General features: G+C 34.2%; 2 protein-coding genes across 2 annotated transcripts; both read right to left on the bottom strand.

Annotated features, from left to right (window-relative positions):
* Positions 1 to 1,873: 1,873 nt before the first annotated feature.
* On the bottom strand, positions 1,874 to 17,586 carry LOC126673456 (twinkle homolog protein, chloroplastic/mitochondrial). Its single transcript, XM_050367609.2, has 21 exons — positions 17,234 to 17,586; positions 17,044 to 17,162; positions 16,422 to 16,477; positions 16,275 to 16,332; positions 16,079 to 16,189; positions 14,876 to 14,959; positions 14,340 to 14,420; positions 11,753 to 11,827; positions 11,537 to 11,653; positions 8,686 to 8,733; positions 8,515 to 8,600; positions 8,364 to 8,424; positions 7,819 to 8,001; positions 7,198 to 7,329; positions 6,646 to 6,707; positions 4,841 to 4,939; positions 3,899 to 4,030; positions 3,221 to 3,317; positions 3,010 to 3,144; positions 2,235 to 2,302; positions 1,874 to 2,133 (listed from the first exon to the last, which is right to left on the bottom strand). The coding sequence occupies exons 1-21, from the start codon at positions 17,496 to 17,498 to the stop codon at positions 2,100 to 2,102; spliced, it is 2,103 nt and encodes a 700-aa protein (XP_050223566.1). The 5' UTR covers positions 17,499 to 17,586; the 3' UTR covers positions 1,874 to 2,099.
* A 4,660-nt stretch (positions 17,587 to 22,246) lies between these two features.
* LOC126672699 (pyruvate decarboxylase 1-like) lies at positions 22,247 to 24,538 on the bottom strand. The gene is made up of 5 exons (XM_050366656.2): positions 23,956 to 24,538; positions 23,483 to 23,646; positions 22,749 to 23,402; positions 22,551 to 22,668; positions 22,247 to 22,470 (listed from the first exon to the last, which is right to left on the bottom strand). Exons 1-5 carry the CDS (start codon positions 24,529 to 24,531, stop codon positions 22,252 to 22,254), a joined length of 1,731 nt encoding a protein of 576 aa, XP_050222613.2. The 5' UTR covers positions 24,532 to 24,538; the 3' UTR covers positions 22,247 to 22,251.
* Positions 24,539 to 24,892: the final 354 nt, after the last annotated feature.

The following is a 24,892-nucleotide window of genomic DNA, read 5'->3' as shown; positions in this document are numbered from 1 at the left end:
TCCGCACTGATCTCATCGCTCAGTTTGCGGATACGATCCGTGATCAGGTCCAGATTGCGGTTGCAGCGGCGATGCAGCAGATGCAGCAGCGGGCCCCGGGAGATGTTTTACCCACTCCTCCACCACCGCCTCCACCGGCTACTGATGACGTTGTCCCAGATGACGACGTCACAGATTTGTAGTACTGTAGTGTAGGGACGTTTTTGGTATACAATTTTCATGTATCGTACGTTATATATATATATATATATATATATATATATATATATATATATATATATATATATATATATATTTATGATATTTTCTTTGTTTTTATAATTTGCGTCAATTTATGCGTATTTAAACAGGGTATGCATTCATTTAAAAAGCCAAAAAATCAAAAAAAATTATGCTTGATTTTTGTCAATTTCCCGACGGATTTGTCCGGATTAGCGACGGATCAAGTCTGTCGCTAAACCCAATCATAAAATTAAAATACGGAGTTGGCGACGGATAAATCCGTCGCCAAAACTGTCGCCATTTGGCGACGGACGTTGGCGACGGATTTATCCGTCGCCAACTCCGTCTTGGAACGTCGCCAAACGCGTCGCCTGGCGACACGTTTGGCGACGGACCTTTGCCATTTGGCGACGGATTTTTCCGTCGCCAAATGGCGACGGATTGTTTTGTGGCGTCGCTAATGTATTTAGCGACGCCACATTTCCCGACGGATTACGTCCGTCGGGAAATCCGTCGGGAAAGCAATTCCCGACGGATATGGGCTTTTTAGCGACGGAAAAATCCGTCGCTAAAAAGCTCCATTTTAGTAGTGTGTTATTTGTTTTATTATTATTATTATTTTTGTCAAAGGCTAAAATATTTTTTTTTATTAAAAAATATAAATTCCGAAGCGTAGCGAGGATTTCGTACTAGTATATATATAAAAGAGTACTTTTTCTTTTTAATTTGTAGAGATAGATGAATGATTGCTCTTAAGAACCTTTGACCGGCTCTTTTGCATCTATAATGAACCTTTATTTCCTTTAATTTGTTTTTGACAAATTCAATGATTACAAAATTGCTATGGGTTGGCCAAGTCAAGACCCGTTGTGCTGTGTGGGGTAGTTTTTCCAAAAATTAACTTTAAAACAATGTTATTGAAGATAGAAATGAGTTGTCTAATTAACAGTAATCACATTTTATTTTCATGCCACAGCCCCAGTGATAGTATTGTATCCACAATTAGGAATTGATAAATAGTTATTGATTATTTTTCATTTTTTTTATATTCTTTAAACGCCTCAACTCGTTGCTTTCAAAGTGTAAAACGAGCTAAAATAACCAACTTTTAGATATTTTTGTCCAAAGTCCTAAAATTGTCCTTAATTGATCTTTTACCAAATTCATAGGGCGAAATAAACGTAATTGAAAACATCGTGAAGAGTCGAAAGTTTTGCATGCAATAAGCAGCACCCATGATAAGAGTCTTCAAAACATAAAGTTGAGCAATATCTAATATTGCCACTCTGTGCCTAAGCGACAAAAAGTAGGTTTTTAGCATGTTTGCCTTGTTTTGAACAGCTATTATAGCATCTAAATTATATCAAAGATATTGAGCCTTAAAATCTTCAACCTCAAAACTTAGATATGAATAATCCATATGGTCATACCTGCCAACTCAACCACATGGATTTCATTTCTTTACAACATAGTTGATTCCCTTGACTAAATATGCAACCACCGAAGTTATACCACGGCAAAATTATCGATTATCTGGTTATTCCCTATCTTTTCCGACATCATTTTTTTACTTGTCTAACCCCATTCTCTTTTTACAGTGCTTTTCTCTTCTCTCGTCCTCCTTCCTTCAGTTTCTAATTCCGCTAAAGTATTACTCGTTGAACCCATACAGCAGAATGATGCATAACAAAGAACTTGTTTACAGAAACTGTATCAGTTTTGTGTTTCAAGGCGGTTTTCCTAATCATGTTAATCTAGCTTTCCCAAAAGATTATACAAAACAATAATAATATCATATTAATCTATCACTCCTAAAATATACAAACCTTTTTGATAAAAACCTTTAATTCCGACTCTTCTTGCTTCACATGTTCATCCTATGTATCAAGATCGTTGTATTCTCCAGTTGCCCTGCCATAGAATAGCGTGTACATAACTCATCAGCATTGATTCCATACTCATGCCTCAAAACTCAGCTTTTTCACCCAGAAAGTATTAATATGCTCGCGTACCTATTATAGGACAAGTGGGCGTCGCCTATGGTTCCAATGGCCTTGTTTCTCACCTTCCGCACGCAAATCTGTACGTTATAAAAACTTATAAGGAATTGGTTCACATCTATGAGTGACGGACAATATATGAACCACAGATTCAGGACCATAAAAAGAAACATGAACCATCAGTTTAATACAGCCCCAAAAGATAACCATGATCCCCGAGCAACTACGGCTATCTTTTTTACACGATAATAGGGATATAACTGAATCGAGTCAACTCACAATCTGATCGGATTTAACTCAAAAAAGAATACCCAAAAACGACTCAACATTAATCGAGCTGACCTTGAGTTCAATCTACTCGAGTTAATTTCGAATCAAGATACTCGACTCAACAAACTCGCAAACCTAATCAAATTTTGGCTCATTTAGATTTTTATTCTTTATAATTAGATATATTTACGATAATATCTTTATTTTTATACTAAAATTTAATTTTCAAATACTTTTACAGTTTCGAGCCGAGTTGACTTCAATTTTCAATTATTCCATAGAATTCGACCTTGATCTCTTAAAATAAAATCTGATCAAATTCTAGAATTGGGTTGAGTCGAGCTTGGCAGTGTTTTGACTCAACTCGACTCTATCACACCCCCAAAAATGATCGCCATTCCCTCAGGTAGATTATAAGTGTTACCTCCTTGCATGAATCATGTATGGATTTTAAACAATAATTAAAATACTGAGGGAAATATAACGCACTTGCAGCACAAAAACACATGTAACCCACCTGTACTTGATCCATAGGTCCAGCCTCTGGATCCCTGTTACGATGAACAACAATCCCATTGTCGCACTTGTTTATAAAGTGGGCACTGCCACTTATATCATACAGATTAGGAGGATCCCCGGCCCAGTTATATAACTGTTAGACAAGAAAAACAGATGACGAGTGAGTACAGTTCGGAAATGGTTGGAAATAAAGGTTAAAGGTGACTAACCTGTCTGGGATGTGCTACAAACCAAACATGACACGAGTGATGTTGAGCAAATCGTTTAATTATTGTAAGCATCTGGCTTACATACTCTGTTTCGGTCCTGTCACAACCAAATTTCTTATTTCAGGAACAGCTTCCAACATGACGAAAATTTTCAAAAACCTTAGAAATCACAAAGTTAACATTTTGAAAACATCATTTGCTCAAAATTATATGGGCAAACAAGCACTCCGTTCGTCCTTTTGTCCCAAAATAATAGGCACTATTTGAACTTTTTTTGCACCAAATTATAGACGGCCAATTAATACTTGGGGGATTAAATGTCATATGATCTTATTAATTATTATTTCAGTTCTTCATTTATTAATTTTGCACAAGACTGCTACTTAACTAAATAAGGATAGTTGTGATAATTATTTATAAATCAACTCGTTCTTATTTAGATATAGTAAATTTCTTAATATATGTAACTGTCCTGAAGTGCCTATCATTTTAAGACGGAATGAAAAATATTTTTGGCTTAATAGTTACCTCAATCTGATATTTAAGGTTACAATTACTCAGAATGCTAATTAGTTATTTAGCATCAAAGACAAACATCATATCAATTAGAAGTTAATCGCTTAACGGTAATTCTAAAAGCACTCAACAATGAAAGACAGACAGGGATGTAAATCTCACATGTTAACAGTACGCTGATGGTCAAGCTCATTGTAAGGATCAATTACAAGTCCTCGTACTCCATGCCTCAAAACTGCTGCTTTTGCGAGAGCAATAACCCAATCTATATTTGGAAGTTTATCATCTTCACATCTATTCCATATTCATCAGAAAAAGACGCACAAAAATACATCAAAATGACTCATTTTTAATATGCAATCATGGACTACAATCAGATAAACCAGTTAGATCGAAACCTGGAAAAGTAATAATTATTAATGCTCTATTTGTTTCACTAAAATGATCTCTACACTTTCCAGTGTTTTACATCAGGTAATTAAGTGAAGACCAAAAATAATTAGGTCAATGAAAAACGAAGTTATTTACAAGAAAACAGCTAATTTATAAGGAAAGTCTTTTCCAGTACTGTAGCTGATGCTTAAGAAAAGGGGGGGAAAACTCCAAGAAAAAACATATAATACATCAATTACCGGTATCCATCTAGCAATGATGACCAACTGATACGGCTACTAATTAAGTTCGGGAATATAAATTCTCTTACTCCATTCAAAATGATTCGGATTTGTCTTTATAGAATATGTAAAAGCAACTAAATCATAAACTGGCCATCAACCAATCATCGGTACAATAAAAATTATTCTTTTTGGTGTAACATATCTTATATTCAATCGCACGTTAAACACATCAGGTTTTGCTAACTTAATATTCTAATGATCTTTTTCATGGAAGGAGAGTGATAATTTCCATATAATCTAAACACTACAAATAAATTCCCAAGTGAGTTTTCATATTTTAACAATAAAAACAGCAAGATCACTTCTTGGAAAATGCTTCCTCGGAATATATCTTTTTCTTCTTTACCACAAAACATATAGATCTTATTTAGTACAAGTATCAGTCGATCATTTGAACATAAAAATGAAACTTTGAAGTGTTACTCACCTTATGAGGTAAAATGTCTCAGCTAACCATAATTTCCCTTCCTCAAACTCCTCCGCACTCATTCGTTGCAAAATTTCTCCATCGATATTGGAGGCATAACTAGAAGGCAAAACACAACAATATTTATAGTTAGTGTTAAAGTGGGAAATCCCACATTAGTTGTGTGTGTGAGTGGACATGTGTTTATATATTAGTTGGGCACCTCCACTTAAAACCAGGTTGTGTGTGTGAGTGGACATGTGTTTATATATTAGTTGGGCACCTCCACTTAATACCAATTGGTTTTAAGATGGAATCTAACGTGGTATCAAAGCCTTGTCCATTCACACAATTTGAGTTTGGCCCGGCCCACGTGAGATTTACGTGAGGGGGGACTTTGTTGCTCGGCCTGTACACGCTACGCGTGAGGGGGAGTGTTAAAGTGGGAAATCCCACATTGGTTGTGTGTGTGAGTGGACATGTGTTTATATATTAGTTGGGCACCTCCACTTAATACCAATTGGTTTTAAGATGGAATCTAACAGTTAGTTAAAAAGTTATCAAAGGTATATATAACAATTAGATAAACAAATCCATTAAGAAACATAACACTGTCAACACACAACTCATCCATCATGGAAAGCTTTCATGACATATTGACAATATAATTTGTCCATCAGTAAAAGAGATAAATAATAATTGCCAGGATACCCAGAACAAAGATATTACAAAAGAATCAGCTATTAGCGTCCAATGTTTGAGTATGTAGTAAGGACAAGGAAGAGGTACGCTACACATAACACTGAACACTTGTCCATGCAGATAGTCTGCCTTTGAACTGAAAGAATTCCATAACATAGTCCCTTAAAGTTAAATATCTTAAGAGAATTACAAACATAGTTGAGGTACTCAGTATTGTTTAAGGCACAAGGCTCCCTCAATGCGAGAAAGCCATATATCGCCCGAGCCTTATCGAAGTAAGGCGCCTATACCTAAAAATATTAAATATATATATTTTAATAAAAAGTCATAAAACACATATATTTGTTGTTTTTTTCCATCATATACTGCTGTAATTCCACCTTAACATGTTCAGGACACTTCAAACATCTTCTTGCATCTTTATTACCTCTGATTTGATGTAGCTTTGCTCTATATATACCATCATTTGCGACTTTCCCTCAAAAAGAACAAGTCACTGGATTTGGGTCATTAGGATTTTGCAAGTAGTTGTATCTCCATCCTGGATCCTTCTTCTTCTCAGTGGGTGTTGAACCATCAGTGCATGGCTGAAGTTGGCTATCCATGGCGTGAGAAGAAAGACCAAAAGGCTCTGCTCTTTTTTTTTTACTTAAAGTATATTTTAATTTGAAGTTAGTGTGTTTTACTTAATCCTAAACACTTAATAGAAACTTGAATAGACTTTTAGACTTCCTAAAAGACTTTTAAACTTCCTAAATTAAATCCATTTAAGGCATTAATTAAGGCTATCAAATAGGAATGTCTAGATTAGAGTAAAAGTCACCTAAAAAACGTAAAAAACAAAAAATTCAAAAAAGCGTGCTTTTTCATATTCCAAGGCGAGGCAAGGCGAGCGCGAAGCGCTTGCCTTGCTGAAGGCGCCTCGACTGGAAAGTCTAGAGGCGCCATCAGTCTGTGGCGTCTCGCCTGGGCGCTTTAAGCGCTCAGGCGAGCGCTTTTAACAACACTGTCAGGTACTAAACAAAAGATTACAAGGAAGAGCTGTTACTTTAAAGAGAGTACAAATAAAATAATAAGCAAACCAAGTAGAACATGATGGAGTAAAAGAACTGCCCCCAACTTACTGTGCATCAAAAAAGGGCTTTTTTATGTGTTTCTCCAAAAGTTTTCTAGCATGATCCCGAACCTATAAGATAGTGAAATAACACGAGAAACAACATTTAGCCATGAGTACAATGTGCAGACACATATGCTGCCAAGGGTTAACATGCAGGTCATTTAGCAAAGACAAAAATGAAAACAGCATCTACGTTTCACCTATATATATATATATATTTATTGACGTTGCTTTATTAGATAATTTCTATATAGGATTTCTTCCTCGTACAGTTATATAACTATACATATCATGCTGATATTAATTTCCATTTTTCAAAAAAGCATTTAATTGTAAAATATGAAGATTAGCAATTGGAATTTCGTTTTCATCATAACTTATTCTGATTGATCTGTGTGTCGAGTACAATAAATATTCATGGATGGCATATCCCATATGTTTCCAATTTTAAAATACAGACAGCCTCTTATCTATTGGCAGTTGGCAAATACAAATACAAATACGAACAGAGAAAACTTTTATCATTGCAGTGCAAGTATGAAAAGGACTATTAGCTTACACTGTTTTCCATAGAGCAAAGTGCAAATTTCCAACCAACATTTCTGTTGAGATTGCATAAGAGAGCATCAATCCACTCACTCTTTCCAGAATTGGGAACCCCCGTCACTATAGTTAACTCTCCTGGTGAAACCTAATCAAAAGACAAGGCATTCCGAGCTACTCAGCTCATGTTGTTGGGACTCCCAAGCAATGGCACAAACATGCAATCATATATATCAACTCATTTCCATTTTAGAAGAGAATTTAAGAGCAAACTCATTTCTCTGATTATAAAAGTAGAAAATAAAAATTAAGACAGAAACATAAACAATAATTAACATGCAGCTTAGGATATTTCCCAATATCTAAAGGCAGATCAGAACTTCGTGAAATGATTTACTATTGTTATCCAGCTATACTAATTTCAACCTTTCCCTACACTTATCCATCACCAAACAAAATTGTTGTTCCTCAAATTTCAGAACCATGCAGTACAAACTGTGCAGTCAATATGAAAATCCATAACATACAAGGGACATCCCCATAAAACATAGCGTCAACCAGTACTCTCTATAATGCAGGAGTGAATGCAAGTTTAAAGAAAAGATATGAAAATTCAAAGAAATCAAAGTATGCTTACATTATATAAGCCATCTAGAGACCTCCACCCTGTTGATGCACCACATTCAAGACCAGCAGTTCGATAATAAAATGCGTCAATTTCATTGAAGTAATCCTTGAAGTTAAACAATCCGCGGATAGGATACAACTCTGCATTGGCAATTACTTCCCTAAGTGCAGCAGGACCCAAATACATAAGCACCTACACATATTTTGACAATCAGTTTCGCACAATGTCTGATACTGAAAAAGTACTTACAAAGTAACTTCAGCAGTCCTTGTGACTTGCGAGAGACCCATCAAACAAATTTAAACTACATGCAGACAAGGAATGTAAAAATACAAACTGCTGATCATACGGCATCATGCATAACAAATAACTGTAAAACAAACAAGTTTTCCAGATAAAACACAAATAGCTGAAGGTGAGCTACATGAATCACCTGGCCATTTTTATAGTTTTACCAGATAATCTTACAGCCATCACTATAACCAGGACAAGCTAAATTTGAATTAAAAAATTAGTTGAATTAAGCATGCTTAAAAATAAACATCATATCTGACCTCATTTGCATCTTTGAAATTTGTATCTTTATTTTTCTTTGGCCATTTGATTCGCCAGCATCTGCAATGAATAGAAAATTAATGAGTATCCTCAACTTGCATAGACAGTTGTCATATGAAAAAGCTCAGAGAACTAATATCACAGTCAAACCTTTCTCTTCCAACACGACGTGCAAGCTCTTCAGCTAAAGCTTGACCAGGTGCATCTCCATCAGTGGCAAGTATTATGCGACAGTTCTATTAAAATAAATATTGGGTTTAAAATCTAAAATGTTTTGACTTAATCAGTACAAACCAAAGCAGTGAAATTATTTACACCCACCTTCTTAAAATATTCTCTGCAATTCCACAAATATTGATATTTTGTGTCCTAGCTTCACAAATAGAAATAAGAATTAACTCCAGATCTAAAGATACAAATCACAGATATTAAAATCTACAAACAGTAAGGTATATTCACTTTCAAACTTGAAGAGGCAAAGATTTGACAATCCAACGCATTGTGGATCCCCATGCGTAAAGATTTTAACTTCCAGTCTTGTACCACACCCTAAGGCTAGACCTAGAGCATAGTACCTAGTATGGGGTAGGTCTTGGGTTGTAGTATGTGTTCAGCGGTACCACTTACATGGTAGGCAAACTTGGTGGCCTATCAGGTTGCATGTGATTTGCATTATTTGGGTCTTTAGGCAATTGACTGCTGAAATTTTAAGCCCATAGTGAATACTATAATTACTTCACTTGTAGATTATTGAAGTGGTCGACTCTTGAGAAACACAATTTAGCTAACCCTCGTACGCATCCTATGATGGGTAAGATTCATTGCACATCCATTTCTTTTTCTGAAATTATTTCACTTTGCATGCTACCTAAGATTACATGTATCTTTAGCAAGGAATCCATCCTGTACTTCATTTCTAGCTTCTATTGTTGCACAATGCCATTGGTAAGCTCTGTCTTGCGCTTTCTTTGTTAAAAAATCGTTATGTTTTCTTTCTTTTTTTTCATTAAGAAAAGCAAGAAAATCAAATAGAAAGAGAAAACCAGATCACCAGCTTTAAAGCTCCAGCACAAGTTGAGACATATGTAAAGAATCAGGCAACTAGATCTAAAGCAATACAAAAACTCATCTTTATGTATTCACCTTTGAAGATAAAATATTTCACGCCCTAATGCTAAAGCAAATAATAGAATGACTTGCATCTATGTGATTACCAGCGTACAGATGAACTTTGTTATTTTTAAGGCTTAATTTCTTAAAAAACCCCCACCTTGTATTTTTTTTTCGTTTATACCCTGATCTTGTAAAAACACCATTTGTACCCAATTTTGAGTTTTTATGTTTCATCTCTACCCAAAAGCATTAAATTGTACTCTTTTCATTTGAAAAAAAGTTTAAAACAATCCTTCATTTTTAACTTATATACGAATTAGATATTAATGTTATTAATAGTACAAAAATACCATCTTTTTCAAAAAATTAAAAATAATAATAATTTTTTTTAATTTTTTTAAAAAATATTTCGAATTTTTTTTTAATTTTTTTAAAAATATTTCCGACAAAAAAAATTAAAAATAATAATAATTTTTTTAAATTTTTTATTATTTTATCAAATTAAAAAAATTAATTAATTATTTGGATGTATTTGATTATTTTTTAAGTTTAAGGATTTATTTGTATATTTTAAAATAGAAAAAAGTATGTTTTAAACTCTTTTCCCAATGAAAAAAAGTACAATTTAATGCTTTTGGGTAGAGATGAAACATAAAAACCCAAAATTGGGTACAAATGGTGTTTTTACAAGGTCAGGGTATAAACGAAGAAAAAGTGTAAGGTGGGGGTTTTTTAAGGAATTAAGCCTATTTTTAAGTCGTTCCCTCCATAATAGAGAGTTTAGCACAGCTGTAGATAAAAAGTTCACTATCACAATACCATTTTATTCCTTTGGCTTCAGATTACGGTAATTAGAAAATGCATACCAACAAACACTAAGTGTGCACTCAGTGGCTAGTGTACCTAGAAGTGACCACAGCCCCACAGAATGAGATTCCATGAAATAGTTGTAACCGAACAATGCAAAGAAAAATTTATTTACAGTGACTTGAAATCTTCATGCCAAATTGTTTTTGGTTTTACACACACAATTTCTACAGAGCGACTTTTAACCAAAATTGCTCGTCTTTGAAACTATAAATGACCAATTGAAGATTCATCTTTTTAATTGCATTGTATTGTCCATCTTCTATAAAGTTTCAATACTATACCAAATTCTGCCAAGGCTATATTGTTAATCAATAAACTGTTAATTCATTAACCCAAAAACTACTGAAGAACTAAACTTTAACCAAAAATTTGGCATAAAAACAAGAGTTTTATCAGAGTACACAGCATGAAAAGTCAAGTAGGGTGCATAGGCAAGAAAATCTCCCATTACATCAAACAAAATTGTTACCAAGCTGGGATTCTATTCTATATTCGGACAATAAAATTCTGTAGAGATGTATATATATGGGTTTGAAGCTGAAAAATGTTGCAAGATGTCTTATTTGCAAATGAAGTTCTGCTTCAAATTCATGTGGACATTTTTGGCTCTCTTTTTTTCATCTACAATAACTTACAAAAAAGGCTCCATAAGAGACATCTAAGCCTTCTCACTATCTTTTGGTTTCTTTGAAATAAAGTGATAAGATGCTTTCAAGGGAAATGTTCTTCTCTGCCTTATTATTCCAAGATAGGTAGCTTAAATATTGAGTTTTTGCAATACTTCGAGAACAGGGAAGATGCCAAAAATTTCAAAAAATTTTCTCTTTCTTTTTATTTGTGAATATCTCTTTTGTTAAAGCAGAGATGGGCAACTCCTTCGCACTGATATCAGGCCAACTTAAAAAGTAGACATAAAGCAAACATGCAAAACTCACATGAGAGTAGCACCTCCACTATTGACCTAATCAACTTGTTTTGACTCGATATGACTATTTTATTTTCTTCATTTATCAAATAAATCCCCAATTAGGACTTGACAGCTTGTGTTGACAAGGTGATACTCATTCATTCTTGACAGCATTCAAGAAGTAGAACAGCAGCAAAAATATAAAAAGAAACAAGATAAGAACAATGATCATGGTAAAAAAATAATATCAGCATCAATCACTATTTAAAGGTTGATACAGACCTTATCATGAGATGGCAATTCCTTTTCAGAAACTTGTGGAGGAGCACCATCAGGAACACTAATACAATTACGAAACCCAGCTTCTTCCATTGCAAGCTTGTCCATTTCACCTTCAACCTATAATGACAAACAAATTTCAGGTCTTCAGTTAAGCATCTGATCTGAGTTAATGACTAATAAGCAAAGAAGAAGAAACAGATGGAAGAAAAGACATACAATAATTATATCATCACCTTCCTTGATATCATTGATATCATCCAGCCCATAAAATATCTTTTCTGTATCACTTTCCTGCAATAAACGCAGACAAAGGATCAATTGTATTTGCCTGATTTTATCAGGGAAAGCAAAAATTCATTCTTCGTCTAGAATGATATGAATACTAATCGCTGAACATAAAACTCCTATTGCTATTCAGAATTTGATATCTGTGTTATGTAAAAGCTAATTACGGATGTTAGGAAGCCATATAGTAGGTTGAAAATGATAAAGGAACCACCAATCATTGTTAGAAAGATTGATTTTTGGCTCAATCATACATGCAAAATTCACATATCACATGATTCCGTTGATCTTTAACTCTTAATAAGCATTATGCGGTTAAGGCAAAGTTTGTTTTAAGTTGACAACTTTTGATAGTTGTCAAGAGAATTGGTAATGAGTAAAAAACGTCTAGTCTAGTATCATAATGATAAGCTAAAGAGAGAATGAGTAAATAGCTAAACTATCTACAGCCTTATAAAAATAGGAAACTTGCAAATAGGGCCTCCGACCAAGACAGGCCTGAATTGCAATTAAAAGAACTAATCTATGATCTATACATCGCATTAAGAGAAAAGTAAACGCATCTTAGAAAAAGGTATCAGCTAAAAAGTTTGAAGGAGTTACTATGTACAGCCAAAAGCTCATTTAGACCCTTCAAGTTATATATAAACTCATCTAAGCCCTCAATACCAGCTTCGAAACCCTTGATAACATTAACAGGTACTCATGTTTTGTTAGTAAGGGACGGTTCCTTACAGAATGTCAGAATCAAAGCCTACTTGCTTACAGCATTGAGCTAAGGATTTACATGCACTATGAGAAAAACAATTCTAGAATAAGAAGTCACAAACATAATCTAAAGGAAAGTAGACACGGATTAAGAAATGGTTTGTCAATAAGAAGCCCTTGCCTTTAAAATAATAAATACATTCCTTTCTTCAAGCCCAAGATTCAGCTCAAATATAAAATCCATGACCACTTTCAAGAATTTCCACCATATCTCAGTTTTTCCTCCAATATCCGTTGTCTTCACTTTCATAGAATTAATTAATGGCCATCTTACTATCAAAGTCTAATTCTTTAAATTAAACCAAATTAAGGTTGACAAATGGAGAATTTTAGGGTAGCTCTTTAACTTTATTCTAGAATTTTAGGTATATATCTATGCTTTGGATTTTCAATCTATTTGACACAGAGAGAAGTAGAAATGCATCCGCATTTTCAAGATATAGGAAATACATCTATATTTTCGAGATAAACGTATCTACAATTTCGAGATATAGGAAAATAGAGAATGAGCTTATATCTCTACCATTTATGCCCCCCGATACAATATCTAATAGAAAGTTCAATGCCTAATTTTTCCGTGTTATTCACCCACTTCCTGCACCAATTGTTCTTTTAAATTTTGTATCCCTTCTTTTTCTAGACCTACCTCCAGCACTCTCTTGTTATCCGCTCGTATTCAATTCGCAAGGTATTGAAAGCCACTTTCCTTTAAAAAATTATTAGTTAAAGTTTTGAGAATTTCTTAAGCAGCTAACTAGAGGACAATCGTAGTATATATAACACCTGAGCAATTCCGCCATTGAAGTTCAAAAGTTTCACTGCTATTTAGGTCTAAAAATACACCAAGTGAACTATTCATTTTTTGGCACTTTTTCATTTATTTCTTTTCATTTCCATTAGTGTCTACTTATAAGCCTAACAGCCTCTTTTTATCACTTTAATTCACTTAATATCTACTCTAATAAGTTTAAATTCTCTGCACATTTGTTAAATTGATTTTGTCATCATTTTTTATATGAAACACAAGTTTATATTAATATTTCTATATTACTTATTAACCATGAAACGACTGTTCGACTGGTCTGAATGAAATTTTGGTTCAGACTCCAGGGTAAGCTTCAAGGAAAGATTAGATCTACAAGAAAGGACGTTAAACAACAAAAAGAACTAAAAATTGCACAAGCAATCACTAGAGAAAGAAGAAAAGCACAATAAAGGGAGAGAGAGGCAGGGAAACTGTGAGAATAGAGCAGAAGAGAAAGAAACGGAAAATACAGCTGACATGGCGGGCCAACTAGTTTTTTATTTCTATTTAATCTCCTTAAGTGATTTTACAGGCACAAGTAGATTATTTGCTCACGTTGTCTGCATTAAGGATTTGATGATCAAATATGAAAAAGAAAAGACTCAATTAAACAGCACCAAATAACAAATATACAACCGAATTTGCCAATATGTTCAGGAGGCAGGAGCTCAAATGATCTTTTTGCTAATTATATCTCCTACAAACTACTATACATAGATTGCTGGTTATTCAAAAAAAAATACATAAATTACTTTCTTAGACTATAGATATCAGCCCAAGATACACACATGCATAATTCAATTGAAAGAAATTTCATATACTTGTGAAGGTTCACGATTTTAAGGACGCTCCTTATGCTCTCAACTCAATCATTGCTTCAAGTTCAAAATAACAAGAAAAAATTCTTTCAGATTTTTGACACCAACATAAGCACTTAAATATTACCTGCCAAAAATTCTTGTTGATATCTCGATACTTGCAGCTGATGAGTTCTCCATTTCGCCAATATGTAAATGCTATAACAATCTGCCAGTATGATGCAAATAGTTATTAGACAAGGAAGAGCACCACCTGTTAGATTGAAATAACTAACATCATATATCTGCTTCCGGTAAGATCTCAAGACTACGGTATTGCAGAGGCAACTTATTGAATAGAATCAAAAAGCATAATTTTAAAACAGAAAAAAGAAAAGACAATAAACAAAAGCATTATATGCCGGAAACCTAAATTGCTGACTTTGCAAATCACTCGATAACATCATGTAAATTATAATATTGAGGTATTACAGCAACTATATATGAGACATAAGAGCATCCATAGGCCCGATTGATAGTAAACTATAATGAGAAAACAGAATTCTAGAGTCATTAAACTAATTTATCACAATCACTTAAAGTTCAAATGGAATCTGGTCCATGATTATTGAATAAAGATCACAAGTGACAAGTCGTATTACTGAATAAGAAAATACCACACACCTGGTCGCCATAGTTTTTTTGCATAAGAAGATTTCTCTGCAATGTTTCTGCTGATATTAACCGCTCAGCAAAAAAACCAAGAAGCTGCAATAAGGCAAAAAAAAGTCATAAAAAAATTTGAGAAAATGAAGCTAGAAAACATGATGCACACCAATACAATATGAAGAAAACTTCATAAAAGATAAAGCAAGGACCGTAAAAGAGATGCAAGTGTACATGCGGATATTTATGCAATATTCACATAACAATTCGTAAATCAGGTGAAGATAATTATTGTAATGGAAATTCAGTCTGTAGCACATCCCCCTCTTTTTCAAGTGCAATAAACATAAGAAATTCTTGAAAAAGATGTTCAGAATCTGCAAACAAAACCTAGGGAGAAATAATCAAAATAAAACATGTTCACACTAGCTTATATTCCATTTGATTGAAAGAGGTGCAACACCAGAGTACACTACATGAGAGATCTTATTGACATTTTACTTGAATTGTTTATCTGTTATTGTGAAATGAAAAAAGAAACAAAAATCAAGCTTGAGTTATGGTTTTACATAGGCTGGAAGACGATTATGAACAATGCTCATCTCATAGGAAATGTGGAAAATGGCTTTGCCAGACACTCAGTACAACCTTCAGTTGGCACAACCATCTCTATATACTATGCCTATGATTGTAAAAACTGATCTATAGCCCTTCAGACACAAGTAAACCCTTATAGTGAAGCACAGAGAGTTATAAAGATTTTATGCACAATATATCCCTCCTCTAAAATCTACAATTGTCAGAAGGTGTCACATCAACTGATTAAAAACATGACGCAAAAGTGCTTCTGTGAATAACTTGCCGCCAATACCGGATAGCCATGGGCATTAAAACACACTTCAACCAGTCTGCCCTTAATGGTTTCCAGACTCAGCAACGAGACTCAACATAACAGCAGAACAGGTCCTCAAAAGAGTAACAAAGGTGTTCCCTGCTTCAAATATGGTTGCACCCACAAAGTTCCTCCCGGTAGAGGTAACACAGACCACAATGATATTTAAAAGAAACACATAAATTGCCTATATGGATGAAAACCTAATAGCAGCTACGAGGCTTGAGCCATCACAGGCAACGGGAAGAGGATATGAATGTCGTAGATCATTCAACTAACCAAGATATTAAACTGAAGAGAAGGAAGAATAAGAGAAATAAGTTAATAACCTCGCCACATAGTGGTTCCAATCCAAGGCTCTGTACAGTAATTTTTCTAATCTGCTTAACTCTTTTAGATTGGGCTGAGTGCTCAAATGTAGAGCTTTTTCCTGCAAAGGGCTGGAAAAACGAGAGCGTTAAATAAAAAAACTTCTAGTGAAACATATAACCATAGTTAGACATCTCAGAAAAGCAACCAGTTTACCCTTGTTCCGCCTGTCCAGCCACACTTAGCTCGAAAGCAATTCCAGGTTGCATTAGACCTATACATCAAAGAGGAGCAAATTTATCAATCTGTTATATTGTGGAAGCTAAAATAATAAATTGACAAGAAAACAAAATAAAACAATACCAATCTGGGTTGATAAAAAGAGACAGTGATTTCTCCTCTGAGTCACCACCATTGCACTGACACAAAAATCAAATTCCATAACAATAATCATTAGGCTTCAAAGTTAAGTAAAGGTTTGGAATTTTTACCGAAGTGTAACAAACAAATACTACCTCATTGCTCATAATTTTATTGCAGACATAATTACTACAAATGACCAAAAGTTTTACATGAGCATGCACCATATTTCAAAAAAAAGCGATAACATCTGCTTTTAATTGTTATCTTCTCATGGCCTGTTTTAGGGACCAAAATGTGCTTTTTATATTATTTTTCCAATTACATATGTAAAAAAAATATTATTTACCTGCTTTCCTCAGCAATTTTCAAAGCCTAAAAAAGTGAATAAAAAAATCTTCAGCGCTTTTCCGCAACCGCAATGCCAAACACACCCTATATCATCTAGGCAGTTATTGATAGATTACAAACTAAACTACAACCTCAAGATGTTTGTTTCCCCCTTATAATTCAATAGAGCCATCAAACACTTTCGACATGATACCACGCATGATTAAGCTTGAAAGTCGGACAATTTTATTCGCACTGAACCAGCATTAACAGGGTTACAGAAAAAGAAAATTACCATTGGACAGAATAAGCTGTTGTGCTGGCCAGTAGAATATTCATCCATTTCGATACCGAGCTCTTTCAACTTGTCCTCTATTCTTTCCTTATACTCCTTCTCCAACACTTCTTCATTCACTGCAAAATTAAATTCCATCAGAACAAGGTAAAATATCCAACTACATTTAAAAAAAAAAAAAACAAATTACCTGGAACTGGAGCTGGAACCGGAACTGGAACTGTAGCAGTAGCAAAGCCGTTGGTTTTAGGGTGATAAGGACGGAATTTTGATATGGGTTTTGCACAAACTACAGGTAAAATCCGTTTACATGTGTGGAATTGATTTTTTCTGCTTAAACAAGGAGTAATTGAAGGTACTGTTATTGTAGTGGGTTTTGGGAATAATTTGGAACCCATATTTAGAGAACCAATACTGTAGAATCGAGGACTGTAACGATAAGCGCAGCGAAGCATATTTTGAAAAGATTTTCGGGTTTTGTTTTTGTATTAGAGCGCCATGTCTGACACAGAAGAAAGAGAGGCCAAGGGCTTTTGCAAGGGTTTTAAGCACGCTATCCCTCTCACCTAGACCTGTTCATGGTCCGGGCTTAGGCGTGCTTGACTTTTTTAAAAGCAAGCCCAAGCCCGCCCAAGCCCGGTTCGGGCTTTAAATATACTACCCAAACCCGGCCCTAATTCACTATTTTTTCGGGCTCGGACCAGACTTGGACGGGCTCACGTTGTTTTTTTACAAAGTTAGAAGCCCGAGCCCGCCCATAAAAAATCAGACTTTTTTCGGGCTCGGGCTCAGGCCGGGCTTGGAACCAAAAATTGGTGTCCAAGCCCGGCCCTAAGAGGACGGGCCGGGTACCCAAACCCATGAACAAGTCTACTCTCACCCAAAAAAAAAGCAAATTATTTATAACATCTTATATTTTCATAATTCACACTTTGGTCCCTTCTTTTTAGAAATTAAACAGTTTGATCTCTCACTTTTTTTGTCAACAATTACTCCCTATATCTATTTTTAGTGTTGGTTAACCAAGTTAAAAGATTTAGGGATAAATTAATTTCAAACTTGATAGACGTAATAGAAGATAAAAATAAAATTGGAAGACCATATCATTTTTTTAAAATTAATTTGTCTTGATTCAGTCTGTTGACTCCGTTTACTAACACTAAAATGGACGGAAGGACTAAATCGTTGATGAAAATAACCGTGAGGATCAAATCGTCTAATTTTCAAACAAAACGTACCAAAGTGTAAATTATGACATATGTGGATGCTTTAGAGTAATTTGCTCAAAAAGGGAAGTTTATGTATTTACCTAAAAACGAAAATATTTACACTCTTTACCTCAATACGAAAAAATTATATAAAATACCATACGTTTTTTTCATATTTATATTTTTACTCTCGCTATTTTAAAATAATTATGATTTTACCCGTTAGCGTATAGTTTTCATTATCATATCGATGTCATAATCATTTTGTAAACTTATTTTGATTTTCCTCTGTTATTATATAATTAAGTATCGGTATCATAATCTTTCTGTAAAATTATTTTGTATACTTTATCGTACTATTATCACTTATCATATTATTATTATTATCTGTTTTTCATATAATTTATCATTAACAGTATCATAATGTACTTTATCGTAACAATATCATAAAATATTGGTCAAATCCATCCTCAGATCCTTCTACTCTTCACCTTTTTTTCATCAGGTCTCTATACTTCAATTTGTCGTATTTAAATCCATATACTCTAATTTTCGTTGTTTTTATACCCCTAAACGCATGGAATGTGGATATTGTGCCACACTCTCCATTAAATAATAAACTCCGTTAAATCAAAACAAGAAAGGTAATGTGGTTAAGGACCAAACAACACTTTTTCCAAAAAAAAAATTGTACAAAAGTTTTTGGCAGTGGTGGCCTTCTTTTCTCCACTAATAGAGGAAACGGGGCTTATCCCATATTTAACTCTCATTTGAAATATAATTCTCTATTTGCACCCCAAAAATTCATATTTCCGGGTTTGTGCTTTTTTTATGGGTCGTCCGCGGCAGTGTTCTGCGGACGACCCAATTAGGCATGCTGTCCGCATAACAATTCTGCGGACAGTGTTTGTTGTCCATATCTGCTCCTATGTGGAGCAGACGTGGACAATTGAAGGGTGGTCCGCACAAGTGTTCTGCGGACCACCATTAAACAAATGATTGGGAGAAATTCTCCCAATCATTTACACAGTGATTGGGAGAATTTCTCCAAATTTTTTTAATTAAAATATAATATGGAGTATATTAAATAGGGGATAAACCCATCAACAACCTCTAATTATCTCACTAGTTTTAGCTTTAAGACTAACTCGAATCAATTTGTTATGTAAATATTAAAATTCGTTTTAATGCACATGCAAATTAAATATGTCAAGAGAAAATCATTTTTAAATTCTCAAAAATAGTATTGCTTAAATGCAAATTAAATCATGAACAATATGTATTATAATTCCAATTACAATCAGCAACACAAATTTTTATTTTTCTCACGATTTGAATCACTGTTTGAAAATTCAATTAATCGGTAATGTTGTAGAATGCCCAGAACCCAAAAAATCCATACTAAAGCACTATATGATATTCATAACATTTTTAATCGGTAATAATGTATGGAATTCCACAGAACACTAAATAATTGGGACAATTCATAAAAAAAATTGGAGAAATTTATCCCAATCATTTGTTTAATGGTGGTCCGCAGAACACTTATGCGGACCACCCTTTAATTGTCCACGTCTGCTCCACGTAGGAGCAGATATGGACAACAAACACTGTCCGCAGAATTGTTATGCGGACAGCATGCCTAATTGGGTCGTCTGCAGAACACTTCCACGGACGACCCATAAAAAAGACACAAACCCGGAAATATGAATTTCCGGGGTGCAAATAGGGAATTATATTTCAAATGAGAGTTAAATATGGGATAAACCCGAGGAAACGAGCAGCTGGTTTCGGGATGTCTGGATCCAATAATGATATTAATGTACTGAAGTCATTATATTTAATTTCTAATCTTGCTCAATCTATGACTCCTCTGGCTCGTTATGTCATTTAAGAAAAAGAATATAATATGAGTTATTACTTAGCAGATGGCATATATCTAAAATGGTTTTGTTCAAACAATTCATGAGTCACGAGGAAATAAGAAAAAATTATTTGCAATGAAACAAGATTCATGTATGAAAAATGTGGAACATGCATTTAGAGTTCTATAGTCGCGTTTTGCAATTGTTGCAGGACCTTCAAGGTTTTGAAAAAAAAAATATGTTACATGATATCATACTACATGTATTATAATGTAACATGATAATCAAGGATAAATGAGATCTCAATGCACCAATTCAAAATGCAACTGAAGTGCCAGTACCAGATGAACTGGTTGAAAGAATAATGGGTGCTAATATGCGATTTCAACAATTTCTCGCGCAATGAGAATTTTCTTAAATAATGTGCAATGAGAATTTTCTCAATTAAAATGGAACAGAGGGAGTACTGAATAAAGGTATTATAGTGATTAGTTAATTAATTATAATTATAGTTCTAATCAAAACAATTATTTGATATGTTGACTAATACAAATCTCTCTTTCTAATATATTTGCTGAGGCCGAATTTTTTTTTCTAATAGAAAAATAAAAATCAAACACTCAAGCCATTATAGTTTCCAGCAGCACTATTTTGCAAGTCTATGTTCCAAACATGAGACCAATTTATCAGATAACTTTTTTATTCAAATTTGATTATTTGCATTAGCTGTAATTTGGTGGGCTAACATGTTGATTTTCATTGGAGAAAACATTCAAGAAATTCCTTTAGACTCTTTTGCCAGCTCCCTGATGTCATTAAAGATGTCCTCTACTGCATTTAAAGCTGGGTGAAAAATTTAGCATTACCATTACTATAAGAAGAAGAAGGTGAGTTTGTCCTTGTATTCTATCCCCATCACCGGTAAAAGTAGAGTTTTTTTCCGGTTGTTTGAAAGAATATCATGCATGAGAAGTGGTAAGCGGCTTGGTATGCTTAAATAAGGTCTCCGGTTCGAGTCCTTGTGAATGCAAAAAATTCCCACTGGTAGACTCACCCACCATGCCAGGTGCGCGATGCGGGTCGGATCCGGATTAGTCAGGGCGAAGCCTTGGAAACCGGATGGGCTTACAAAAAAAAAAGATAACTATTAAAATTAAAATAAATTATTATGTTAAAATAATTGTCTATAGTATTAATTAAAATATATATTAAAAATATTTAATAATTAATATTTTAATTTTTTTAGATTATATAAAATTTTAAATAAGATGAATTACTTTAATTACTATTTTAATTATTATTTGATATTTTCTATTTAAATTTTCTATAAATATAAAATTTAAATATCAATTAAAAATATTAAACTATTAATAAATTATTAAAATGTTAAATAAAATAAACGATTTCTAATTAATTATTATTTTAAATATAATTTGATAATTTGTCGAGTCACACTACGAATCACGTGTGAAACAGATAAAGCGATATTAGTATAATTAATTAAAACGCCACATATTCGATATGTCATGGTATGTCATAAAAAGAAAGTAATTTAAGTTCTTTGATGACACTCGCCGGTAGAAAGAATGTTGCATGAGAGGGCCATGAACTTTTCAAATTCAATACTTAAAATTCGGGCATATTAAAATGGGTTAATTACATATAAAATTACCACCTTTACACGAATTTTCAAAAATAACACGACCTTTAAAACGTGTCAATTCAGGGCATCACCTTTCATTTCTTTTCAAAAACAACATGGACACGTTTTTAGATAAAATTTTGCTGACTTGGACACCCGATGGGAGTGCCACGTGTCATGCCACGTCAGCAAAAATGCCACTAAAATGTGTCCATGTTGTTTTTGAAAAGAAATGAAAGGTGGTGCCCTGAATTGCCACGTTTTAAAGATCGTGTTATTTTTATAATTTTGTGTAAAGGTGGTGATTTTATATGTAATTAACCCTATTAAAATTAGGGCATAAATTTTTTACATCACATGATTTGCCCTCCTCTTTTTTTAAAAATTGTGTTTTTATATAATACGCATTACAACTCGGTAACCATAAACTTATTTATTTAAATTTAAATATTAAAAAATAAAAGAAAATCACCTATTCGGTTAAAAATATGAGTTAAATTAACCGGATATCCAGCTTAATTACCTTAGCAGTCCAGCATCTGCCTTCACCATTATCCATTGCATTAACCAACTCAGTATAGTTCCAGTTCTTGATGACATTGTACGGTCCGTCATGAATCTCAACTTCGATCGTATATCCACCATTGTTTATCAGAATTATTATACTTTTATGCCCACATCGAAGCATAGTCGACACATCTTGAGAGGTCATCTGCAATTAAAGACAGACAATGAACACTTTTTACAAGTAGTTATCAACTTAATTATGATGAGGGGATTAAATAAATATACCTGGAAGCTTCCATCTCCAATGCAAGCAACAATTCTCTTATCTGGTTCGGCATGTGCATACCCAAGAGTCGAACCAACTAAACAACCGATCGATGCATATAGCACTTGGCTCTCAAACCTGCCCGAGGTTCATTAATTCTTATGTTTGTTTGGAAAAAGCATGTAAATTAATTCTGAAGGCTCTTATGTGTTACCTACCGACAACCCTGTGGCAATTTCAGCTTCTGGCAGTGGAACCAAGAGTCGCCTGACTCGGCGATAACAACCATGTTACCTGACAACATCTTCTGTATGTGCTTGAACAGAACATTGACTTTCATTTCTTCATTTGGATTCAATTGTAAAGGAAGTCCTTCAGGAACGCATATTCTTTTGTAATTCTGATAAGCACTTGTATTGTAATCAAGCCGTTTCGCCAGGTTTTCCAGGAAATCCTTTAGCAATATGGTTCCGAAGACAGGCATTCCTGGAATTATGACGCGTTCAGCTTCTGCAATAACAGCTTTCTTCTTGTTGAAGAGAAGTGAGTTACCGATAGAGCTCAAATCATCAAAAACCGGTCCTGCAAACAGAGATGCATCAGCAGTTTCTACTATTTCTGCACAGCAGGCAGTGCTGGATGCGCCCCAATAAGTCCCGATAAAACAATGAGGAAGATTCTCTGGCACAAGCCCTTTTGCTGCTGGCATGACTGCAAATGCATAGCCACAAGAATCTGCTAATTGAACAAAGGTATTGCAGGCTTTATCAGAGCGGAGTTTTAGTCCAGCCACGAGAACAAGCTTCGCTGCCTTGTTTAATATTTCTGCAGCTGCTTCCACTGCTACTTGCAGGGCCATCCGGTTACTCATTCTGAAAGAAATTAACCACAACAGAGAAATTTAAGATTTTTGTAATAGGCTAAAAACGTTTGGTTGTATTTTTGGTCTTACTTGGTGGGGAAGATCAGCGGAATAGGCTTCGTAATGAAACTGGGATGAGGGATCGCCACCAAGTTACAGCTGATACTAATGTACACAGGCTTGCTTTCTTGTAAACATGTTATAATTGCTTTATCAATCTGCTCCTGGGCATTCTCCAAGTCATTGACAATGGCCTAAAGATCAGTAGCTTAGCAATATTAATGTTTTAACATTTTATGAAATTCCGAAACTTTAAATTTATAACTATTCTAGTAAAAGATCAGTTTCGTCGTTTCTCATTCCAGTGTTTCCGATTCAATACTTCTCGCTTCCTGAAAGGTGAAACTATTTTTTTTTTTGCACATTTCATATTCTAACAGAAAGTTCCATTTCTGAAATGGAAAGTTTTCAAACATTTCTGAAACAGGAAACATTGATAGAATGGTGTTCCGGTGCAACAGAATATATATAAACAAATGTAACGAAGTACGTAGAGAGATTACTTGATGGCAAGTAACAGCGCGAAAGCATTGCAATTCTTGGCTAAAATCAGGCAACCCAATGGTATGATGAAGAATTTGTTTACAACCATAATAATCATTAGAATTCGGACCGCCAACAATACAAATAACCGGAAGATCTTCACTATAAGCACCAGCAATCGCGTTCAGAATGCTGAGGCCACCGACGGTAAAGGTAACAGCACATGCAGCCACACCTCTTGCCCTGGCATATCCATCAGCTGCATAACCAGCATTTAGCTCACTACAGCAACCTATCAGATTAAGCCCTGGCTCAGAAATAAGATAATCAAATAGGGTCAGAGTGGAATCTCCAGGAACTGAGAACACATCAGATATGCCAACTTCAACTAGTCTGCGAGCTAAGTGGCTTCCGAGCGTCGGTAACGGTGACAATGAGGGTTTTGGACAGGTAAATTGCTTGCCATTGTTGCAGCAACTGCTTCTGGTGTTGTTTTCCATTTTGATTTTGGTGGCAAATACTAAATGATGTTGGTTATAGATAATAAAGCTGAGTTTGTAATTGATAAATGGGCTCCAAATTGTTGGAGATGTCATATCACATATATAATTAAAAGAGAGAATTGGTTGGGTTAAATATTTTTGCGGTTACAGAACTAGTCTATGGTTACCGAGTTGTAAAAAATCACAAAACGCCTTGTTGCATGGAACGTTGTACAACTTTTTGTTGTCCACATCTATAATTCGATAATCATTTTGTAATAAAACTATAGTTCGATAACCGTTTTTTAATTTTCTATAGTTCAGCAACCTTTTAGTAAATAAAATAATTATTTGATAACAGTTTTCAAATTTTTATAATTCAGTAACCGTTTTTAGTAATTTTCATGGTTTAGTAACGTTTTGTAAATGAAATAATAATTTAATAATCGTTTTATAAAAGGATCATAGTTGGGTA

Source organism: Mercurialis annua, linkage group LG3 (genome assembly GCF_937616625.2).
Source record: "Mercurialis annua linkage group LG3, ddMerAnnu1.2, whole genome shotgun sequence".
NCBI lineage: Eukaryota > Viridiplantae > Streptophyta > Magnoliopsida > Malpighiales > Euphorbiaceae > Mercurialis > Mercurialis annua.
Note: the sequence above shows the minus strand (reverse complement) of the source record. Positions and strands in the feature narration are given on the sequence as shown.

Excerpts from the sequence above, each read along its gene's own strand:
- LOC126673456 (XM_050367609.2), bottom strand. The coding sequence starts at position 17,498 with ATGCTTCGCTGCGCTTATCGTTACAGTCCTCGATTCTACAGTATTGGT. Across the intron at positions 11,654-11,752 it reads AAGGTGATGATATAATTATT|GTTGAAGGTGAAATGGACAA; the intron begins GTATGTCTTTTC and ends TTGTCATTATAG. Across the intron at positions 8,425-8,514 it reads CGTCGTGTTGGAAGAGAAAG|ATGCTGGCGAATCAAATGGC; the intron begins GTTTGACTGTGA and ends TATTCATTGCAG.
- LOC126672699 (XM_050366656.2), bottom strand. The coding sequence starts at position 24,531 with ATGACATCTCCAACAATTTGGAGCCCATTTATCAATTACAAACTCAGC. Across the intron at positions 23,403-23,482 it reads CCGCTGATCTTCCCCACCAA|AATGAGTAACCGGATGGCCC; the intron begins GTAAGACCAAAA and ends AATTTCTTTCAG. Across the intron at positions 22,471-22,550 it reads TTGGAGATGGAAGCTTCCAG|ATGACCTCTCAAGATGTGTC; the intron begins GTATATTTATTT and ends CTTTAATTGCAG.